Here is a 20,703-nt window from a genome sequence, read left to right on the forward strand (position 1 = left end):
AGTCCCTAAATACTCGTGCTCTTTTTCACGAGCAGTGTGCATCATCTAGGTACATTGTCATAGTTCACCACAGCTCCTTTGACAGCACCTCCCAAGATCTCGATCTCTACTGCCCAAGAGGAAAAGAGCCACTGCAGGTTCCTCTCCAAACAACGCTTGCCATCCTGATGTAGAACTTCATCACTGTTCCTTCACCATCACTGGGTCAAAATCCTGAAACAGCATTGTGGCCGCTCCGGATGGACTGCAGCAGGTCAAGTAGGCAGCCCACCATTGCCTTCTCCAGGGCAATGGGGGGTGGGCAATAAAGGCAGGAATGGCCAGTGATGCTTTAAGTATGCAAGGCATGCTGCAGAATTTGAGATAAGCCTCGGCAGTAGCTGAATGTGTTTCATTTTAGGGCTTGGACTTTCTCCAACTTCTCACAATGCTGTCACCTCAGCAAACTGAACCCAGTCTTCACCAGGACTGTCCACCCATTCAGCCACAGCTGCTTTGTGGTCTCCCCAGTACTGGATCTCAATGTTCCAGCGCAATGTTACATCTGGACACTGGCAGGAGAGGGAAGAGGTAGTGGGGGTGAGAGGAATGCAGAATACAGCCATGGTTCATGTCACAGGTAGGAGTTCGTCATTGGATTCAGGGCAGTTTATCTTTGTGGAAAAGTTTCCTTCTCTGAATCCTGGAGCTGCTTTGTCATGTGTGTCAAGTTTGATGTGACTTCTCTCAGCCAGTGATGAGAAAAAGGATTTCTTTTTTAATAACCATCATTTTTCCAAAGGGGTCCCTTCAGCTTTCAAAAGACAAACAACGTGAATGACTAGCTGTTTGCTGCTGCAGAGCTGCTGAAAGCTTCTCCGAGCAGATGAATTCTAAAACATAATTAATAGAAGCCTGCATATTGCAATGTCTGGACTCCAGCCGGGAAGATGGTGTTTGGGGAAGTCAGGCCGTCAGTCATGCCTGGATATAACACTGTTTGAAGTGGCTGCTGTTGGTTTTATTCCCACATAATTTTTTTTGGAGAAATGATCTTGCCTTTATCTGGAGACTTGACTGCAGTTTTCTTGATGGAATTCAGTCTCCTGAAGAAGCTGTGCTTCTTGAAGGCAGTGAGGGATGGCCAACAAATGCTGGTCATTCCAATGATGCCTGTATCGCATCGAATTTTGTTTTGAAAGTGGGGCATCTTTTTCAGAATTAACAGACTTGTTTGCCTTAACTCCTGTCATGTCCCACCCTGCCTCCAACCCAGCTGCTGATATATTGTTATTTCTCATGTATACAGACCTGTCACTGGATGGTTAATCCACGGGTGTAAGCTAACATTGTGGGTTTGGGACTTCAAATTCCATTTATGGTAGCTGGTAGACTTCAAATTCCATTAAAACATGGAATCACAGTAATTTTAATTACGCTTGTTGGGAAAACACAGCTGGCTCCCTAATGGCTTGGGAAGCTGCTGTCCTGACCCAGTCGGTCCTATGTGTGACTCCAGATACACATTAAAGTCCTTGACTCTTAAATGTCCTCCATTATGGTCTCTCAAGTCATGCAGTCCGAGAGACATTAAGCGTGGTTGACAAACATTGGCCCTGAAGTGGTGTCTACTTCCCATAAAGAATTAAAAATGAAGCTGGAATTGGAGTAAAGAAGGTATAGAGGTGAGCATGATCATCGAGACCTGCTGTTCAGAGAGCCCATGCTTGGTTTACAGTTTTAATTGTACAGTGGCTAACTTTTTCTGCTGGCTATAGCAAACCAACAATGGAATATTGCCTGTGGTAGCAGAACATTGTAACAACACCCAGCTAAGGCTCGCAGACTATCTTCAGAAAGTTGCATTTCTCGCTGACTGATATAAAACAGGTTGTTATGGCTTAAGGTTAAGCCCCTCCAGTTGAATGGAAATTGTTTGAAACTGAGAATTAAATGGGCCATTGTGAAAGCACAGTAAAATGGCACTGGTGAGCTACTCTACTCCTAATACAAATCAGCACTTGCAGGAGATGAGGAAACAGAGTAGAATATTGGTTTGGAGTGAGAAATGGGGAGATGACAGCCTGGTGGTATTATTGCAGGGCTGTTAATACATAGACCCATGTAATGGTCTGGGGACCCACTGTGGCAGATGATGGAATTTGAATAAAAAATAAGATCTGGAATGAAGAGTCTAATGGTGACCTTGAATCCATTGCTGATTGTCATAAAAATCCATCTGGTTCACTAATGTCCTTTAGGGAAGGAAATCTGCCATTCTTGCCTGGTCTGGTCTACATGTGACTCCAGACCCACAGCAGTGTGGTTGACTCCTAACAGAGCTCTGGGCAATTAGGGATAGCTGTAAATACTGTCTGGGCCACTGATGTCCACGTCCTGTGAATGAATTTAAAAGAAAAGGCACATGGTAACAGTTTCATAGTCTCCAACTTTGTTCGTTAATCTGTTATTTACTGTTTGTACGTCATGAATCGTAAGCAATTTTCTTTATCTGCTGTGTGTAGTCTCAGCAGGACCCCCCCCACCCCCCACCCCTCAGCCTGTCACTGCGACATTTGGTCTGATGTGAATTCACAGTGAATACCCTCTGGTTCCTTGTCCAGAATGGCCAGGTATGAAATGTAACAGTAGACATTGGGAATTAACAGAAACAGTTGAGAGGGGTGGGGTGGAGATTACCACTGGTTAGCTGCTCCCTGAACCTGCCCTTATCCAACATCTCTACACATCAGCTGGACAGCACAAGAAGCCCATATCTTGCCCTCTCACTCTGTGGTTCAGAGGGGTGTATGAAAATACACATGAACTGTCCTTTCCAGTGTGAGCAGATAACTCATGTAGACATGCAGATTGAACGTGGGATCTTCGAGCTGCATGGGACCACAGCAATGTACTGCACCTAATGTGATAACCAGTCCAAGAGTATTGCACTGAGAGATAATGCTGTTGCGTTGTTAATTTGATCTGAAACCTTAAATCAACTGCTCATAGTGTAATAAAACTGCTATTCATCATTCAGCAACGACCAACAATGAGTTCAAATCATACCAGTTGTGAAATTAAATTCAATACATCAAGTTGATTATGGCGAGTGCAAGGAATAATGATAATGGAAATTGCCAGATTTTTTGGTAATGTCCTTCAGGGTAGAGAACCTGCCACGTCTTCCAAACGTTCAATTTTGAAAGGCCCTCTGAATTGACCTCAGAATGGTTACAGTATAGAAGGATTACTGTAGACCCAGCGATAGTAGGAACTGCCGATGCTGGAGAATCTGAGATAACACGGTGTGAAGCTGGATGAACGCAGCAGGCCAAGCAGCATCAGAGGAGCAAGAAAGTTTCTGAAGAAGGGTCTTGACCCGAAACATCAAACTTTCCTGCTCCTCTAATGCTGCTTGGCCTGCTGTGTTCATCCAACTTCACACCGTGTTATTACAGTAGACCAATCTGGTTCTCTGAATGAGTATTATAACTTAAATGTCATTCTCCATGGTGCAGGGTAGCAGAGTGGCTCAGTGGTTAGCACTTTTGCCTCACAGCGCCAGGGATCTGGCTTGAGCGACTGTCTGTGTGGGGTTTGCACATTTTTCCTGTGCCTGCGTGAGTTTTCTCCCACTGTCCAAACATGCAGATTAGGTGGATTGGCTGTGCTAAATTGCCTGGACTGTCCAGGGAAATGCAGGCTAGGTGGTTAGCCATGGCAAATGCAGGGTTACAGGGGTGGGGAGGGGTGGTGTGAACTCGAATCCTCACTGGATTGATTCTATGATCTAGCCTCTCCCTGTAACCCTGTACATTAGATAATTATTTGAATAGAAACATGCTCCTGAATGCCTTCCAGATCATACATTCCAGCTGCTGACTAGACGCTATGCGAAAAGGGTTTTCTCACGTTGCACTTGTTTCCTTTGCAAATGACATCAAATCTGTTCCCTCTCACTTTTGATCCTTTTACAAGCTGGGACTGACTTTCCCCATCCATTCTGTTCAGACTAGTCATGAGCTTGAAAAAGTTCATCAAATCTCCTCTTAGTTTCCCCCCTGCAACTAAAACAGTCCCAACTCTCCAATCTAACCACATAACTAAAGTTTCTCATCCCTGCAACCATTCTCATTATATTGTTCTCCAATAGATTCACACCATTCCTGAGGTGTGGTACTGAGAAGTGAACATGATGCACCAGCTCAGATATAATTAGGGTCTTATAGAAATTTAGCACAACATCCTTGCACTTGTACTCTGTGCTGCTGTTAATAAAATGTAGAAAACTGTATGCTTTATTCTTATCCCTTTCTGCCTGTCCTCCCACCTTTAATGATTTATGTACCCATACACCCAGAGCTCTTTGCTCGTGCACACCCTTCAGAACAGTACCCTTTCTTTTATACTGTCTCCTCATGTTCTTTCTATCAAAATGTACCACGTCATACTTCCCCACATCGATCTTCATCTGCCGCCTGTCTGCCTACTCCACCAACCTGTCAGTCACACGGCATGGTGGCTCATTGCTTAGCTTTGGAGGGGCCTGGGTTCAATTCCAGCGACTGTCTATGTTGAGTTTGCACATTCTCCCCGTGTGTCTGTGTGGATTTCCTCTGGCTGCTCTGGTTTCCTCCCACAGTCCAAAGCTGTGCAAGTTGGGCAGATTGGCCATGCTAAATGAAAGATTATGGTTATGGGTGGGATGCTGTTTGGAGGGTCAGTGTGAAATCAATGGGCTGAATGGCCTGCTTCCACACTGTAGAGATTCTGTGATTCTAATATACCCTTTTTTTTGGTTCAACACTGCCCTCATCAAGTTGGCAATGCTAGATAACAAAGTGTGGAGCTGGATGAACACAGCAGGCCAAGCAGCATCTTAGGAGCACAAAAGCTGACGTTTCGGGTCTAGACCCTTCATCAGAAAAGGGGGATGGGGAGAGGGTTCTGAAATAAATATGGAGAGAGGGGGAGGCAGACCGAGGATAGATAGAGGAGAAGATAGGTGGAGAGGAGAGTATGGGTGGAGAGATAGGAAGGGGATAGGTCAGTCCGGGGAGGACGGACAGGCCAAGGAGGCGGAATGAGGTTAGTAGGCAGGAAATGGAGGTGCAGCTTGAGGTGGGAGGAAGAGATAGGTGAGAGGAAGAACAGGTTAGGGAGGCGGGGACGAGCTGGGCTGGTTTTGGGATGCAATGGGGGGAGGGGAGATTTTGAAGCTTGTGAAACCCACATTGATACCATTGGGCTGCAGGGTTCCCAAGCGGAATATGAGTTGCTGTTCCTGCAACCTTCAGGTGGCATCATTGTGGCACTGCAGGAGCTTCCAGGTTTTGTATTTTCAACAGATAGGCTTGTCCCTTGCAAGCCAAGATCTCAATCATGATTTGTAAATAAGGAAAAGAAAAGAATTATAGAGCCATAGAGAAACAGGACCCTTCAGTCCAACACATGCATGCCACTTAGATATCCTACATTAATATAGTTCAATTTTTCAGCATTTGGCCCCATCCCTCTAAATCCTTCCTGTTGGTAGACCCATCCAGATGCCTTTTTGATTGGTCACAAGCTTTCAGTTCTAGCTTTCTTCGTTGAATTTAAATTCCGCCAGCTGCCATGGTGGGATTTGAAACCATATCCCCCGAGAACCAGCTCAGGCCTCTGGATTGCTGGCCCAGTGACGTCTCCACTGTGTCACCATTGCATCACTGCCTCACCTCCAAGTCAGTTCATCAAAACACCTTGCACAAAAGGAAGCCCATTGCCCTGCATCAAGAAATATGGCCGTTAGATAGCAGCATTGCCTTTTTCTTGAAAGCCAAGAGTTTTATTTTCAATGTAACTCTCAAAGCCTTTATACTAACTGACTAAACTTTTGTTCTTCTGTTACAGGCGTGCCAGTGGCTGGATGAGATGGTGTGTGCGTTTCTAGTACCTATGAGGATCGGGATATGATAGGATCTCTGGTGGCGTACTTTGCGTGCAGAGGTTCTTGCTGTGCTTTCCTTTGTCCGGGAGCCCATGGTTGTGTGGCCTTGTTCATTTTGCAGTAAAATATCGTGAATGTTTGCACTGGGATTTATTTCTGTAGACTTGGGATATGGCTTTGCAGCAGCTTTGCGTGTGAGCTCTGACACCTTAAGAAGCTCTCACCATTTCCCACTCCAAGCTGAGCAGATTTCGAAAGACATTTCTGAAAATGACCAGCCTTTTCCGTCGGAACAGTAACAATGGCAACTCCAAGAATGGCTCAGCCAACGCGCCGTCACAGCTGCTCAACAACAGCCGGCCCCCCCGACAGGTCCGGAGACTCGAGTTCAACCAAGCCATGGAGGACTTCAAAGTCATGTTTCCGAACATGGACTACGACGTGATCGAGTGTGTCCTGAGGGCCAACAACGGAGCGGTGGATGCCACCATTGACCAGTTGTTGCAGATGAACTTGGACTGCGGATTTGACAATGGGTATGATGATAGCTCGGACTCTGATGACAGTATTCCCCCAGAGGTAAGCTCATCAGCCTTAACATTGTTATCGAATGAATGTGATTGCCGGGCCTGCTTTCGATGCATACTTGAATGAAGCTTAGTGCTGTGTGACAGAAAATGCCTGAAGTTTTTTGCCCATGCTACTTTTGGAACCATCTCTGTTTAAAAGCTACTTCTTGCCTCATTAGTAAACGCACTGCCTGGGGCATGTGTACATGAGACACGTTGACCTGGAGATTCTTGGGTTTGAACCCAAGACTGGGCGGATTAGTAAGTCTGTGAGCTACCTTCATGCAGTATGTTTATGCAACGCGTACAAGATACCAATTTTGTGATTTTGTCATTTGGTATTAGCTCCAATGTGCTAATGAGGAATTTCGGCACCAATCTTTATCCATTGAGGTTACATTAGCTATTTCCCAGCCCTCTGGGATGCTCCCTTATTCAAGTCATTCCTGAAAAGTTAGGGATCCCCTCAGAGTGCCTTTGACTGTAGTGGCAGTGGCTAGCTAGAGGCCTTACTGTCTATGGAGCGGTCCCAGTGAATCCTTTGGACGAGAGCTCCCCTATTGTAGCAGAGGTCATCCCCATAAAGAAGACATATAGTTGCTTTGAAATCACATTAAATGAGTTGCCTCTCTTATACACTATAATTACTGTAATAGTAATTACTATAAATACTAAGTATAATTAATTCAGTACTTTCAATTTAAAGGATAGATCAGGTGATGTAACATTGTACCCCAGAAACTTGTTTTCTTAACACAGAGTCTACATAAGTCACTTTGCTTTGAAGTATTTTCTTGTGATATTTGAGCCAAACTATTGCTGGTCTAAAATACCCTCAGTACCAGCATCGATCGCCAATCGTCATTCAATTTAGTTCTAAATCCTTCTAATATCCACTGAGAAGTGACAGCAACTACCAGTCTGTCTTCCTGCAGCTAAAGAAACGGATCACGAGGTCAAACTACACCCCAGAGACAAGAACAGAAATTGCTCAGCAGATCTGGCAGCATCTGTGGTGCGCAAAGAGTTAACGTTTCAGGTCCAGTGACCACTCTTCAGAATCCCAGAATCTTTAGCACAGTGCTTTCCAAACGTTTTCTCACCATAACCCCGTTTGGAGGCTTGAAAATGGAATGAATGAATTGGCTTTATTGTCAAACGAGTACAGCAAAAAGTCTACAGTCTCTGCATTATGGCCCCAGCTTAGATACAAAGGCACCTATGTGCCGATACTTAAGATCAAATTCTACGAAACGAAGGAAAAAGTAGAAAAGTAAAGAAACAAATAGTCCAGCATTATAGGTCATCAAAATAAATTAGAAAAATAAAGACGTACGAAGTTCAGAATATCAGCCTTTCCAACCCAGACCATGCCGGCACTTAGTCTTGAAGGAGAATAGTTACAATCCTTCAGTAAGAGCTGTAGGAGCAAGGGTCTGTTAGAGTAGGAGCACGACTGCTGTAACTTGATTGGCGCTCCATTTTTGATTAGATCTCGCGGTGACAGAGATATTAAACAAAGACTTCTCTTTGTTATTTTTTTATTCTTTCCTGGGATGTGGGTATCTCTGTCAAACCTGGCATTTATTGCCCATCTTGAATTGCCCTTGAACTGAGTAGCTTGCTCGGGCAAGAAGGAATTGGGGATCTGCCGTCACACGTTATGGAACAGGATCTTCTGGTAATGTATTTTGATTCTGTTCTGAGGAAGGGCCAGTGGGCTCGAAACTCTGCTTTCTCTCCGCAGGTGCTGCCAGGCCCAATGAGGTCCCCCAGCAATTTTCGTTTCTGAATCTAATTTTAATGTTGTTTTTTGAGATCTTGCTGTGGGGAAATTGGCTCTCACACCTTACCAGAGGTTTCCATTGATAATTTCAAGGATGTGAAAGATGATGTAGGAATGTCATTTATTTCTTTAATAAATGGTTTCTATTGAATATGTCCGACCGGCAAGTTTGGCAAGTTCCGAAAGCTGCCACATTTCCAAAATACCTCTAGAATGTTCCCCTCCTTTCTGTTGCTGGCTCTTCTCCACTTCCCAACCTTTATAGCAGCACCACAATAAAGCCTTTTCCCGTCCATTCATGGAAAAGACTGCTTTATATTCTAGTGTGGTCTCCAATGTCGTTTTTGACTTGGTGGCTGCTAAATGTCTGGTATTAATGATTGTGAAATCAGAATTTCATATTGCTGACATACACTTTTCCAAAATGTCTGAAAAGATGTAGAATCTTCAGTGTTTCAGAAGATACAATTTTTGTTACTGATAGCTACAGATCCATAGAACTCCTACCATGTAGATCCAGGCCCTTCGGCCCAACAAGGCCACACCGCCGGTCAGACTATCCCACCCAGACCCATCCCCCTATAACCCACCTAACCTACACATCCCCAAACACTATGGGCAATTTAGCATGGCCAATCCACCTGACCTACACGCCCTTGGGACCATGGGAAGAAACCCATGCAGACACGGGGAGAATTTGCAAACTCCACACAGACAGTCGCCCGAGGGTGGAATCGAACACGGGTTCCTGGCACTGTGAGGCAGCAGCGCTAACCACTGAGCCACCGTGCCGCAGTTTTGATACAGCGAGATTCCTTAACTTTGGTTCCCTCACACAAGTGAGTGATTACGTTATGGATAATGAGAAGGGAGGAATTTGAGATGTGACGTGTGTTAACTGGTAGCAGACTCGGTAAGAGGAGATAAAGTCGAAGTTAAACTGCTCAGAAACAGGCCCATCAGCCCAATTCGTCCATGCTGAACAGGTTTCCGAAACTGAACTAATCCCATTTGCCTGTGTTTTCCCCATATCCTGCTAAACCTTCCTTATCCACATCCCTGTTCAAATGTCTTCTAAGTGTTGTGATTGCACCTGCCTGTACCACTTAAGCTGGCAGTTCATTCCAAATACACACCACCTCTACATAAAAAAGTTGTCCCTCAGGTCCCTTTTAAATCTTTCCCCTCTCATCTCTAACCTCTGTCTTCTGTTTTGGACTCCCTCTATAAGGTCACCCCTCAGCCTCCATCACTCCAGGGAAAACGTCCCTGCCAATCCAGCCTCTCCCTATAACTCAAACCTTCCAGTTTTGGTAACATCCTTGTAAATCCTTTTGCACCCTTTCCAGTTTAATAGCATTCTTCCAATAGCATTGCTCCAAATGGGGCCTTACCATAAGACCATAAGACATAGGAGCGGAAGTAAGGCCATTTGGCCCATCAAGTCCACTCCGCCATTTAACTCATGGCTGATGGGCATTTCAACTCCACTTCCCTGCATTCTCCCCGCGGCCCTTGATTCCTTGTGAGATCAAGAATTTGTCAATCTCTGCCTTGAAGAGATGCTACAAGTACAATACCAGAGAGAATAGGGCACCTACCAATATCTTATACAGCTGTAACATGATACCCAACTCCTACACTGAAAGTTCTGACCAATGACTACAACTGTGCCAGACACCACCTTCACCTTCCTATCTACCTGTGTCACCTGTTTTAAGGAACCTGCACCCCCAGGGTCTCTGTTTGATAACACTCCCAGGACACTACCATGAACTGTGTAAGCATTGCCAAATGCAACATCTCGAACTTATCTAAATTAAACTCTGTCTGACGTTCCTCGGCCCACTGGCCCATTGTTGATCAAGATCCCATTGTACTCTTAGATAATGTCCTTTACTGTCCACTATATTATAAGCTGAGTGTCACTGACAAACCTACTAACACTGCTTCCTCTCTTCTCATTCAAATATTTTATATAAATGACAAACAACAGTGGACCCAGATATAATGGGAACTGCAGATGCTGGAGATTCCAAGATAATAAAATGTGAGGCTGGATGAACACAGCAGGCCAAGCAGCATCTCAGGAGCACAAAAGCTGACGTTTCGGGCCTAGACCCAGATACTTGTTTAGGATCTCATCTGTCTCCTGTGGTTCCACTCATAGATAGCTTCTTTAAGGGGCCCTGTTCTTTCCGGTATTGTACTTGTAGCATCTCTTTGGATTCTCCTTCAATTCTATCTGCCAAAGCTATCTCATGTTCCCTTTTTGCTCTCCTGATTCCCCTCTTCAGTGCACTCTTACATCACTTAAACTTCTCGACGGATTCACTTGATCTCGGCTGGTTTTTTCTTGACTGGAGTCTCTATCTCTAGTCATCCTGTGTTCCCTACTCCTGCCAGCCTTGCCCTTCACATAAACAGGAACATGCTGGCCCTGAACTCTCGTTATTTTACTTTTGAAAGCTTCTCATTTGCCAGACACCTTTTTTATCTGCAAATAGCCTCCCCCTGCTCAATTTTTTAAAGTTCCTGCCTAATGCTGTCAAAATCGTCATGCCCCAATTTCGAACTTTAACTTGTGGACCCGACCTCTCCTTTTCCATAATTATTTTAAAGCTAATAGAATTATGGTCACTAGCCCCAAAGTGCTCCCTGACTGTCAGCTTCAGTCACTAATCGTGCCTTATTTCCCAAGATGACTTGGGGCATAAACTATCTGAAATTCTGCTGTCTGTGTTCAAGTTTACCTTTCACCGGCACATTTGCAGATCTACACTAACTTGTTTCCGGTCAAGCAATATCTCAGTTTTAACATTTTCATTCTTGTTTGCCAATTCCCCATTGTTTCATTCCTCCATACCGCTATACACCTGTCTGTAACAGTGATATTCTAATTCTGGCTGTTTGTGTGGGCCCGATTTTTTAATTTCTCCAGCTTGAATGGATGTGCCATCAACTGACAGCAGTTCACCACTGGAATTCCTGTGCGAAATCTCTGTGCCTCCCTTTCCTTCTTTAAGACTGACTTTGACCAGGGTTCTAGTCTTTTGCCCCACTTTATGTCCTCGCATGGCTCTGTGTCTGATTTTATTTGCTCCTGTGAATGAGATACTTGTCTACATTTAAAGCTGCTGTGTAAACCAAAGTTGTAGTTGGAAGCTCCTAATCATTGGAGCTCTCCTTGCATCATGCTTGGATGGGTTTTGTCTTACTGGAGGTTGCTGTGATCAATCAATAACTCCACTACTGATGCACCTAACTACTGGTCTAGAGTCATACAAGGCAAGCTAAATGATCTTTGGTTGCTTTTCTGCTAACCGTTCCCATATTCCTCTGACCCCACCCTTGGTCTGGTGGCAGTGGGTAGACTTGCATGCGTGAAGGAAATTAACAATATGCACAGATCACCATGACCATCTCTGGCATCACATCCCAAGTCCTAAATGATAATTCTGTCTTCTCCTGCTTCATAAGTTGAAGGCTAAGCTTACTGAGCAGAAAATCTCTACATTTGCAAATGTTCCCGAAAATGGATGATAGGGATTGTAGAAAGATAATCACTAGTCATTTGCCTGTGGACATAAGTAACACTTTAATGTGACTAGCTATTAACCCTGGCTTTAGCTCTGCCGTTTCAGTTGAACGTACTGGTCCCATTCTTGGACCTCAGTTGCTAAGACCTCTGATGTGTTGCAAAAAGACGTGACATTGGGAAAATGTCGTGCAGCCATGTGGATTCCTAATCAAACATGCTTAGTGCCTGTGGTTGTAAATGTTGAAATCTATGCAGCACATTTTGTCTAAAGTAAAATTGAAGGGAGTCCTAGTTCCTCACTCATGCTCTGTGTGTATGTCGTTGTTCTGCCTGTTCGTCTTCAGGAGAAGCTCCTGTCTTTGAACGACAGTGTAATGTGCATGCAGGGTCTAGGCCTACCAAAAAACGTTCCATCACTGGCACAGCAGTTAACATGTGCAATACTGAATTATAAGGACCAAAAATTTGCTTTGCACTTTGCGGTGTAGATTTTGGAAAGTGTTTGTTGACTGCGATTAAGTGGACTGCATTTTATGGTTGAATGACCACCATTCACTGCCTAGAATTGCAGGTGAACAAAAGGAAAAGAAGACTTGGTTTTATATAAAACTTTTCATGACCACTATATATCACAGAGTGCTTACAATCAGTGAAGTACTTTTGAAGTGTAGTATCTGTTGTAAAGTAGGGAAGCATGGCAGCCAATTAGCTCTTGGCAAATTCCCACAAATAGCCTTGTCATTATGACCAGGCGATATCTCTCTTTTGTGTGATTTTGATTGATGGATAAATGTTGGCTGGGGGATCAAGGAAACTTCCTTGAAATGGTGTTGTGAGATCCTTTTCATCCTCGTGATCAGGTAGTTGGGACCTCGATTTGATTGATCCATTGATTTAATTAATTGTCACGTGTACCTAAGCGCAGTGAAAAGCATTGTTTGCAGCAGATCATAGTAAATAAGGATATACAGATCCTAGGGTGATTAAAAATTTGGACAGTGAGGCAGATAGATGACTGCACAGGACTTGCACGAGGCAAGATCAACATTATTTGAAATTAGAGAGTCCATTAATCAGTCTAATAACAGCAGGGAAGAAGCTGTTCTTGAACCTGTTGGTGCACGAGTTCAAGCTTCTGTATTTTCTGCCTGATGGACGAGGTTGTAGGAGAGCATTACCAGGGTGGGGATGGGTCTTTGTTGGCAATCTTTCCACAGCAATGAGAGGTGTAAATAGAGTCCATGGATAGGAGATAACAAAGTGTGTCACAGCAGGCCAAGCAGCATCTTAGGAGCACAAAGGCAGATGTTTTGGGCCTAGACCCTTCTTCAGAGAGCTCTCTGATGAAGGATCTAGGCCCAACATGCCAGCTTTTGTGCTCCTAAGATGCTGCTTGGCCTGCTGTGTTCATCCAGCTTCACACTTTGTTATCTCGGATTCTCCAGCATCTGCAGTTCCCATTATCCATGGATAGGAGATCGCCTTCTGTGATGGTCTGGGCTGTGCACACAACCTTCTTTAGTTTCTTATGGCCCTGGGCAGAGCAGCTGCCGTATCAGACTGCCATGCACCCGGACAGTATGCTTTCTTTGGTGCATCTGTAAAAGCGTCTCTATGGACATGCTAAATTTCCTGAACTGCCTGAGAAAGAAGAGACATTGTTGTACCTTGACCACCACCGCTATGTGGGAAGTTCAGGACAGTTTTTTGGATATAGTCACTCCTAGGATCTTGACGCTGTCCACCGTCTCAGCCTCAGTTCTGTTGATGTAGATGGGGGCGTGTTCTCCTCCTTTCTTTCTGAAGTGAGTGATCAGTTCTTTAGTTTTGCCAACATCAAGAGAGAGGTTGTTATCATTGCAGCATGTCACCACGCACTCTATCTCCTTCCTGTATTCTGACTCATCGTTGTTAGATATCTGTCCCACTACGGTGGTGTCATCAGCGAACTTGCAGATGGCATTCATTTGGAATTGGGTAGCACAACCATGGATGTACAGGGAGTACAGTAGGGGGCTGAAGACACATCGTTGGGGGACTCCAGTGTTGAGTGTTATTGTGGAGAAGGTCCAGTTATCTACCCTCACTGATTGCAGCCTATGGGTCAGGAAATTGCAGAGGGCAGAGCTGAGACCAAGGTCTTGGAGATTTGAGATCAGTGTAAAGGCAGAGCTATATTCAATGAGCAGGAATCTAACATAGATTTAAGAGCTTATCTGAAAGATGGCACTTCTGATAGTGCAACACTTCCTCAGTGTTGTACTGGAGTAACAACCTTGATTTCCATGTTTAAAGCCTGAAGTGGGACTTGAGCCTGGAACCTTCTGAGAATATTACCAACTGAGCCACAGCTAACACTTAACCAGTGGCTATGGAAGTGAACTCTGACAATAGGCAGTGCCTTCAGAAGGAAGTGGAAGAAAATGAAGCCAGTGATGAGATTCTCCCCTTTAAACAGTACATAGAACGCCAAGAATATCTTCTTTATAATACGGAAATTCCTATGCAGCAAACAGAACAAAAACACCTGTCTTTAATTAGCAAAAATAACAACACAAATATGAGGCCCACTCTCTCTCATGATCTTTATAGTAAGAATTTTGGAAGAGCTTCAATCACACCATCTTCATTCATGAGTCACTATTATACTTTTGAAGCCATTCCAAGGCATCCTTAAAAGAGTGTGAATTTCTGCCAGTCTTGAGTCTCAGACCAGCCAATGTAAATTACAGCTCTGTCACTCTGCTGCTACCCTGTGGGGACACAGGACTTCAGATCACTGATTTGGGCACATTCACCCCCACCCCCATGGGATGAGAGTTCTGTCTTGAACTCTTCCAGCTCTCTTCCTTCAATTCCTGTTTTACATGATTTGGGGTCAGTCCCTCTCTCAAATTGTACATGTCACTTTCAGAAGTCAGGGAGTTATTCACGAAACTAAGGAAGACCCAGGCTTGGAACTACGGCTTAACTCTTCTGCAGTCTCGGTGTCCTCTGTGAAATACTTCAAATAAATATTTAATTTAAAAGGAATGCGTTGAGGATACAAAGGAAGTTATTCTTTTCAAGTAAAATATTCCGTTATGGACCAGACCAAACACCCTTGAAATATATTCAGAAGATAGTCTAGACCCTAATTTTTTCTTATTTTAAAGGTGTTACATTCCAGATGCAATTCAATTGGTTAAACTACCTGATTTGAAGCAAAACACACTTTATTCTTACACTGTAGTTACAAAACAACAAAAGAAAGAAGAAACTGGAATAATTAACTCTATTAGAAAACTTAACTGAGTAATTGATTATTTAATTACCAAGCAGTACTGTTCCAATACAGTAACATACCCATAAACACACCCGTGACAAAGGCAAATTCAGTAAAATAGATTGTCTCTCAGGCAGTTCTCCAGTCTTCGAGGAAAACCATCGAGAGAAAACTGTGCGAGAGAGTGCAGCAGGGAGAAAGATACTGCAGCTTCCAAGCCCATCTTCAAGACCCCAGCAACTGAAACTAAAACTAAAAATCTTGATTCTGTGGGAGCTTGACCCATCCATTTGGCTGCTTCTATTGTTCCAACCTCAAGGGGGAAAAAAACCCAAAGCCTCCCGAGCAGTTTACATTATGGACTTTGAAGCAGACTGATTATCACCTCTGATCTCAACCTTTCTTTGTAAATAGTCCCAGGATGAAATACACCTCTTGAAGCCATAGTATCATCACAATGTAAATGAAAGCAGGGTGAATCAAACAACTAATTGTGTGTCTGTTCGTTGATAGACAGGGCAGTGCTGATGATGACATTGTGGAAGAGTCTGCTAAAAGACGAGTGCAAAAAGGAGCGACAGGTAAACTAGAACTGGGACAAGCAGAAACATTGCAAATCCATAATAGTTTGAGCTCTAGCCTATTTTAGGAATGAACTTGCAATTAAAAGAACAAATTACATTTCTTTGGCACCATTTAGAAAATCAAGACGTCTGGAAGTGTTTATGCCCAATGAGCGACTTTTGAAATGCAATTACAGTTGTACAGTCACAAACAAAGCACCCAATTTGCACACAACACCTTAGCCAGCTTACCAACATCCCCCAAAACACTTCACATACAGTGAATTATTTTGGAGTGCGGTTATGGGTGTTGTGTTACCATCTTGCCTGGGGTAAGGTCTCACAAAATACAAAATCACTTGCCCATTGATCTAGCGTTTGGAGGTGTTTGAGAGGAATGAATTTTGGCCAGAATACCAAGTGAGCTCCCTTGCTGTTTGTCGCGTGGACTGGGTTCAAAATCTTATTGATGCCCCCAGCAGTGACAGTGCTCCCTCAGCAATGTACTGAAGCTTCAGCCTAGATTGTAGGCTCAAGTGGGGACTGAATCCTCAGCTCAGCAGTGAGAAGGGCACCACCTGAGCCAAGCAGACACTTGTTAGGAACTGTAAGGCAAATGCCAAAGTGAAAAGGTTGTGTTCTGGTTGCAGATTAACCATGACCTTTCATTATTTCAGTCTCCACTGCACCTTTGGGTACTTCAGTTCATGTGTCTGACATGCTCTGGTGCATCTTTTGGCCTGGGAACCATTCAGCTTCTTATTGCATTGGGGCCTTGGTCCAAACATGGATGAAAGAGCTGAACTATACAGTTGGAGACAAGAGTGACATTAAGGCAACAGTTGACCGAATGTGGTATCAAGCTGCCCTAGCAAAACGGGTGTTAACGGAAACCAGCAGGAAAGCTCTGTTCGCTGTCTAGAGTCATACCCATCACAAAAGAAGATGGCTGTGATTGTTAGAGGTCAGCTATCTCAGTCCCAGGACATCACTGTGAGCATTTCTCAGGGTAGTATTCAAGACCGAACTATTATCAGCGACTTCCTCCATCGTAACGTCAAAAGTGGGGATTTTGCTAATGATGGCACAATTTTCAGCACTGTTCACAACTCCCCAGATAATTAAATAGCCCGTGTCTATTTGCAGCAAGACTTGGCCAGTATCCAGGTTTGGGCTGCTAAGTGACAAGTAACAGGCAATGAGCAACTCTAACAAGAAAATCTAACCATCGTCCCACAATGTTCATTGGCATACAATCGCTGAATCCTCCTGATTTGAAAATGTTTGGGATTATTACTGACCAGATACTGAACTGGACTAGCCATATAAATACTGAGCCTATAGGAGCCAATCAGAAGCTTGGAGTTCTGTGATGAGTAACACCTCCTGTCTGCCCAGTGCCTGTCAGTGTCTACAAGGTATAGGTCAGGAGGTCAGGGAATACTCCACTTACCTCAATGGATGCAGCTCCAACAACACTGGCATAACTTGACACTATTCAGCACAAGAAAACTTGCTTGATTGGCACCTAGCCACCATTGTAGCATTTACTCCTGTCACCGCTGATGCACAGTGGCAGCAGTGTGTACAATCTACAAGATGCACTGCAGTAACTCACCAAGCCTGCTTCAGCAGCATTCTTCAAAACCACAACCTCTACCACCCAGAAGTTCAATAGCAGCAGGCACTCGGAAGCAGCACCATCTGCAGGTTCCCCTCCAAGCCACATACCATCTGTTGGAATGATATCGCCATGCCTCCCCTTGATGCAGGGCCAAAATCCTGGAACTCCCGGAGTTAATAGCTGAGTTGTTCATTGCCTGGCAGTTTTGTGTGGCCTAAATTTTGCTTACCATTTACCAGCCCAAACCCGGATATTGTCCAGGTCTTGTTGCAAATAGACACAGACTATTTGAGGATCTGTGAGGAGGTGTGAACAGTGCTGAACGTTGTAAAATCATCCCCACTTTGGATATCTCAGGACTGCAGTAGTTCAAAAAGGCAACTCAGCACCAAGACAGTTAGAGATGGGCAATAAGTGATGGCCTAGCCAATGATACCCTCATCACACAAATGATTATTTTAAAAGAGCACTTAGGCTGGGTGTGGCTGCAGGCTGAGCTGACTCTGGTACTGACAAAAACTTTATTACATCCCTGAGCCCTGCTGAAGAGTAGCATTTGAGGCTTTTACGGCAGACTGTGTGAATTGGGGATTTTCCATATGTGCTGCAGATTGCACACAGCCAGACGGAGGGGAAGACACATTCAATTGAGAAACCTTTTTAGCATTTTATTTCAGTGACATTAACAGTTTAGAATTTTCCTGGTGGCTGGACATCAGGCGATCCTCTTGATTTGAAAGACTGATGCAGACGCATAATATAATTCTTGTTAAAATGAGAGAGGCAATGGCTTGTGGTATCATCACTGGACTGTTAATACAGAGATCCAGATAATGTTTTGGGGACCCAGGTTCGAATCCTGCCACGACAGATGGTGGAATTTGAATTCATAAAATATCTGCAAGTAGGAACTGATGATGACAATGAATCCATTGCTGATTGTTGGGAAAAACCCATCTGGTTCACTAATGTCCTTGAGGGAAAGAAACTACCATCCTTACCTGGTCTGGCCTACATGTGACTCCAGACCCATAGCTCTGGGCAATTAGGAATGGGCAGTAAATGCTGCCTAGCCAGCGATGCCCTCATCCTGTTAATGAATAAAGAAGATAAATTCCACGGAACTCATAGAATTGTAAGGTAGTTTCTTCAGTTGTCAAAATGAGTCAAAATTCCCAGTTTCATTCAGTATTTCAAAACAAAATTCTTTGTTCCTGGGGTATGAATGTTATTGTAAAGACTGGCATTTACTGTCCATTTTTAGTTGCCATTAGAAGGTGGTGGTTTGATAGAATCGGCTTGCTACGCCGTTTCAGAGGGCCCCTTGCTGTGCACCAGGAGTTCAGGTGGAAAATTTCTCTGCCTAACAAGCACAAGAGATGGAGTTGGATATCTGACAGCAACCTGATTGTTTGTTGCTCACTTTTTTTTATCAATAACCAGTATTGGTTCAATCTCTGCCATGTTCTTTTAAACCGAGATCAAATTCTCTCCCTGCCGCAGAAGGATTTGTACTGGTCTTCTGAACTATTTGTCAAACCCACTGAATTTCCCAACCAACCAGATAGCCACTCCAATACCACACCTCCAATTTGGTCTGGTCAGTTTAATTGGAATGTGGACAGACTCCAGGACCTGGGCCCGAATGACTGGGGTTACCCCTTAAACATCAAACAGACTGTTACACTGACAGCCTTTTGGAGAAGTGCATTGATGGCAGCTTGATAGATTGTAGTGGTCACCATACGTGTACACACATCAGCTTGATGTTTCGAATTGATAGTTAATGACCATTTTAGAGTCAATGGACTGCTTTGACTGAAGGAAAATACCTGAGAAAACGCTTGTAAGTTCACCTCTGGATTTTAAGTTATTCACATTGAAATATATATTTATATCTGTGTATATATAACAATCGGAGTTGTGTTTAACAACTATTCATTTTGTAAACTGAATTGACATCTTCTGGCATAATGAGGCCCTAGGTAAATTATATACACATGAAGGAAGCTCCCTGGGAGCACTCAGTGTTGATTCCAGATCCCATGAAATCTCAAGGTTTCAGGTCAGACATGGGTAGGCAAACCTCCTAGTACCTACATACCACTATACCCCAGCTGATGAACCAGTACTCCTTCACCTTCTAAACCCACCACCAGTACCAGTTAGAAGGACATGGAAGATAAATAGAAACACCACCAATTTCCCTTGCAAGTCATCCTGTCTTGGGAGTATACTGCCATCCCTTCATTTTCAGAGGACCCTGTACCTCCCTCGCTATCAGCATTGTGGAAGTACCTATACCAAATGGACTGCAGCGGTTCAAGAAGGCAACTCACTATCATCTTCTTGGGGCAATAAAGGGATGGGCAATAAAGGCTGGCCTAGCCACAAAGCCTATGTCCCAAGAATCAAATTCAGTAGAGCTGACTAATCAATCAGCACCATTTGCCCCATGTAGTATCACGTATTGCTTCCTTTGAAATCTGGCATTCGTGCATCTGTCCTGATGAGAGCAAGATGTAAAGCTGCAATAGCATGTCTATTTTTCAGCAATACTCAGGATTAAAAAGTGTTTACAACAGCTTTCGGAATGGTACCAGAAAGCTCTTTTGTGCAAAGAGTGAGTACCATGTGAGATTGGACAAAAACTTAATTTGTTGGAAGTACACAGTGGGCTCATCAGAAATCTGTAAGGACAAAGATTGGGTTAGCAAATTAGCATTAACCAATTCCAGCAAATGTCATAGTCCATGTTTCTTTAACAGAGCTTTAACAGACTGACTTATGGTATTTTATCAGTATTTTGCTGTTCTTGTTTCACATTCTCAATATTCAGGGGGCTCTGCTGGAATGAAATGTCCAGTATTGAAGTAGGGACTAAGCTTTGGATGAGTGTACAAAACATAGCTTTCAAAACACGTTCAGTTTCGTGACCTGCTCAGAGGCCCAGACAAATGTGGCCCAATTATTTTCTGGGTTTCTGATTTGAATTTAATGAGCCTGGGGCTTTGGAAAGGAATACTTAATATGCTTATATTTCAGTAGAAATAAATTTAAAATCAAATCCCCAAGGATTTCAAGCAGGCATTAATTGGAAAAATAGACATGCGCAGAACCGAACGTAACCTGAAGACATATATTGGCAAATTTTTTGGGACTTTGGAGACAGGTGGCAGATATAAAGGGAATATTCTCTCATCAGGATTTAACAGGTGGTCTTTCCCAGATATCTGCTGGGGCCCCAGAGTTTTGACATGAAAGCTAACATGTAGTTGCAGCTGGCTTCTAGGAAGGCTCATAGTATATATACCTGGAATGTTACTTCGTAGTAAAGAAGTCTCACAGCGATTAGTTAAAACCTTGGTGAGACCGCATCTAGAATATTTTTATGTAGGTTTGTTCTCCTTGCCTAAGAAATGATATATTTGCAGTAAAGAGAGG

The 20,703-nt window shown here is 43.7% G+C and overlaps 1 protein-coding gene across 3 annotated transcripts in view; it reads left to right on the top strand.

Annotated features, from left to right (window-relative positions):
- cuedc1b (CUE domain containing 1b) overlaps positions 1 to 20,703 on the top strand; it is a 160,827-nt gene that overhangs the window by 117,277 nt on the left and 22,847 nt on the right. For all 3 annotated transcript variants that reach the window (XM_048557401.2, XM_048557402.2, XM_048557403.1), the window contains exon 2: positions 5,875 to 6,490. In XM_048557401.2, the coding sequence (XP_048413358.1) occupies positions 6,182 to 6,490 (309 nt within the window). In that variant the 5' untranslated portion in view covers positions 5,875 to 6,181. The remainder of the gene's footprint in view (positions 1 to 5,874; positions 6,491 to 20,703) is intronic.

This window comes from Stegostoma tigrinum, chromosome 27 (genome assembly GCF_030684315.1).
Source record: "Stegostoma tigrinum isolate sSteTig4 chromosome 27, sSteTig4.hap1, whole genome shotgun sequence".
NCBI lineage: Eukaryota > Metazoa > Chordata > Chondrichthyes > Orectolobiformes > Stegostomatidae > Stegostoma > Stegostoma tigrinum.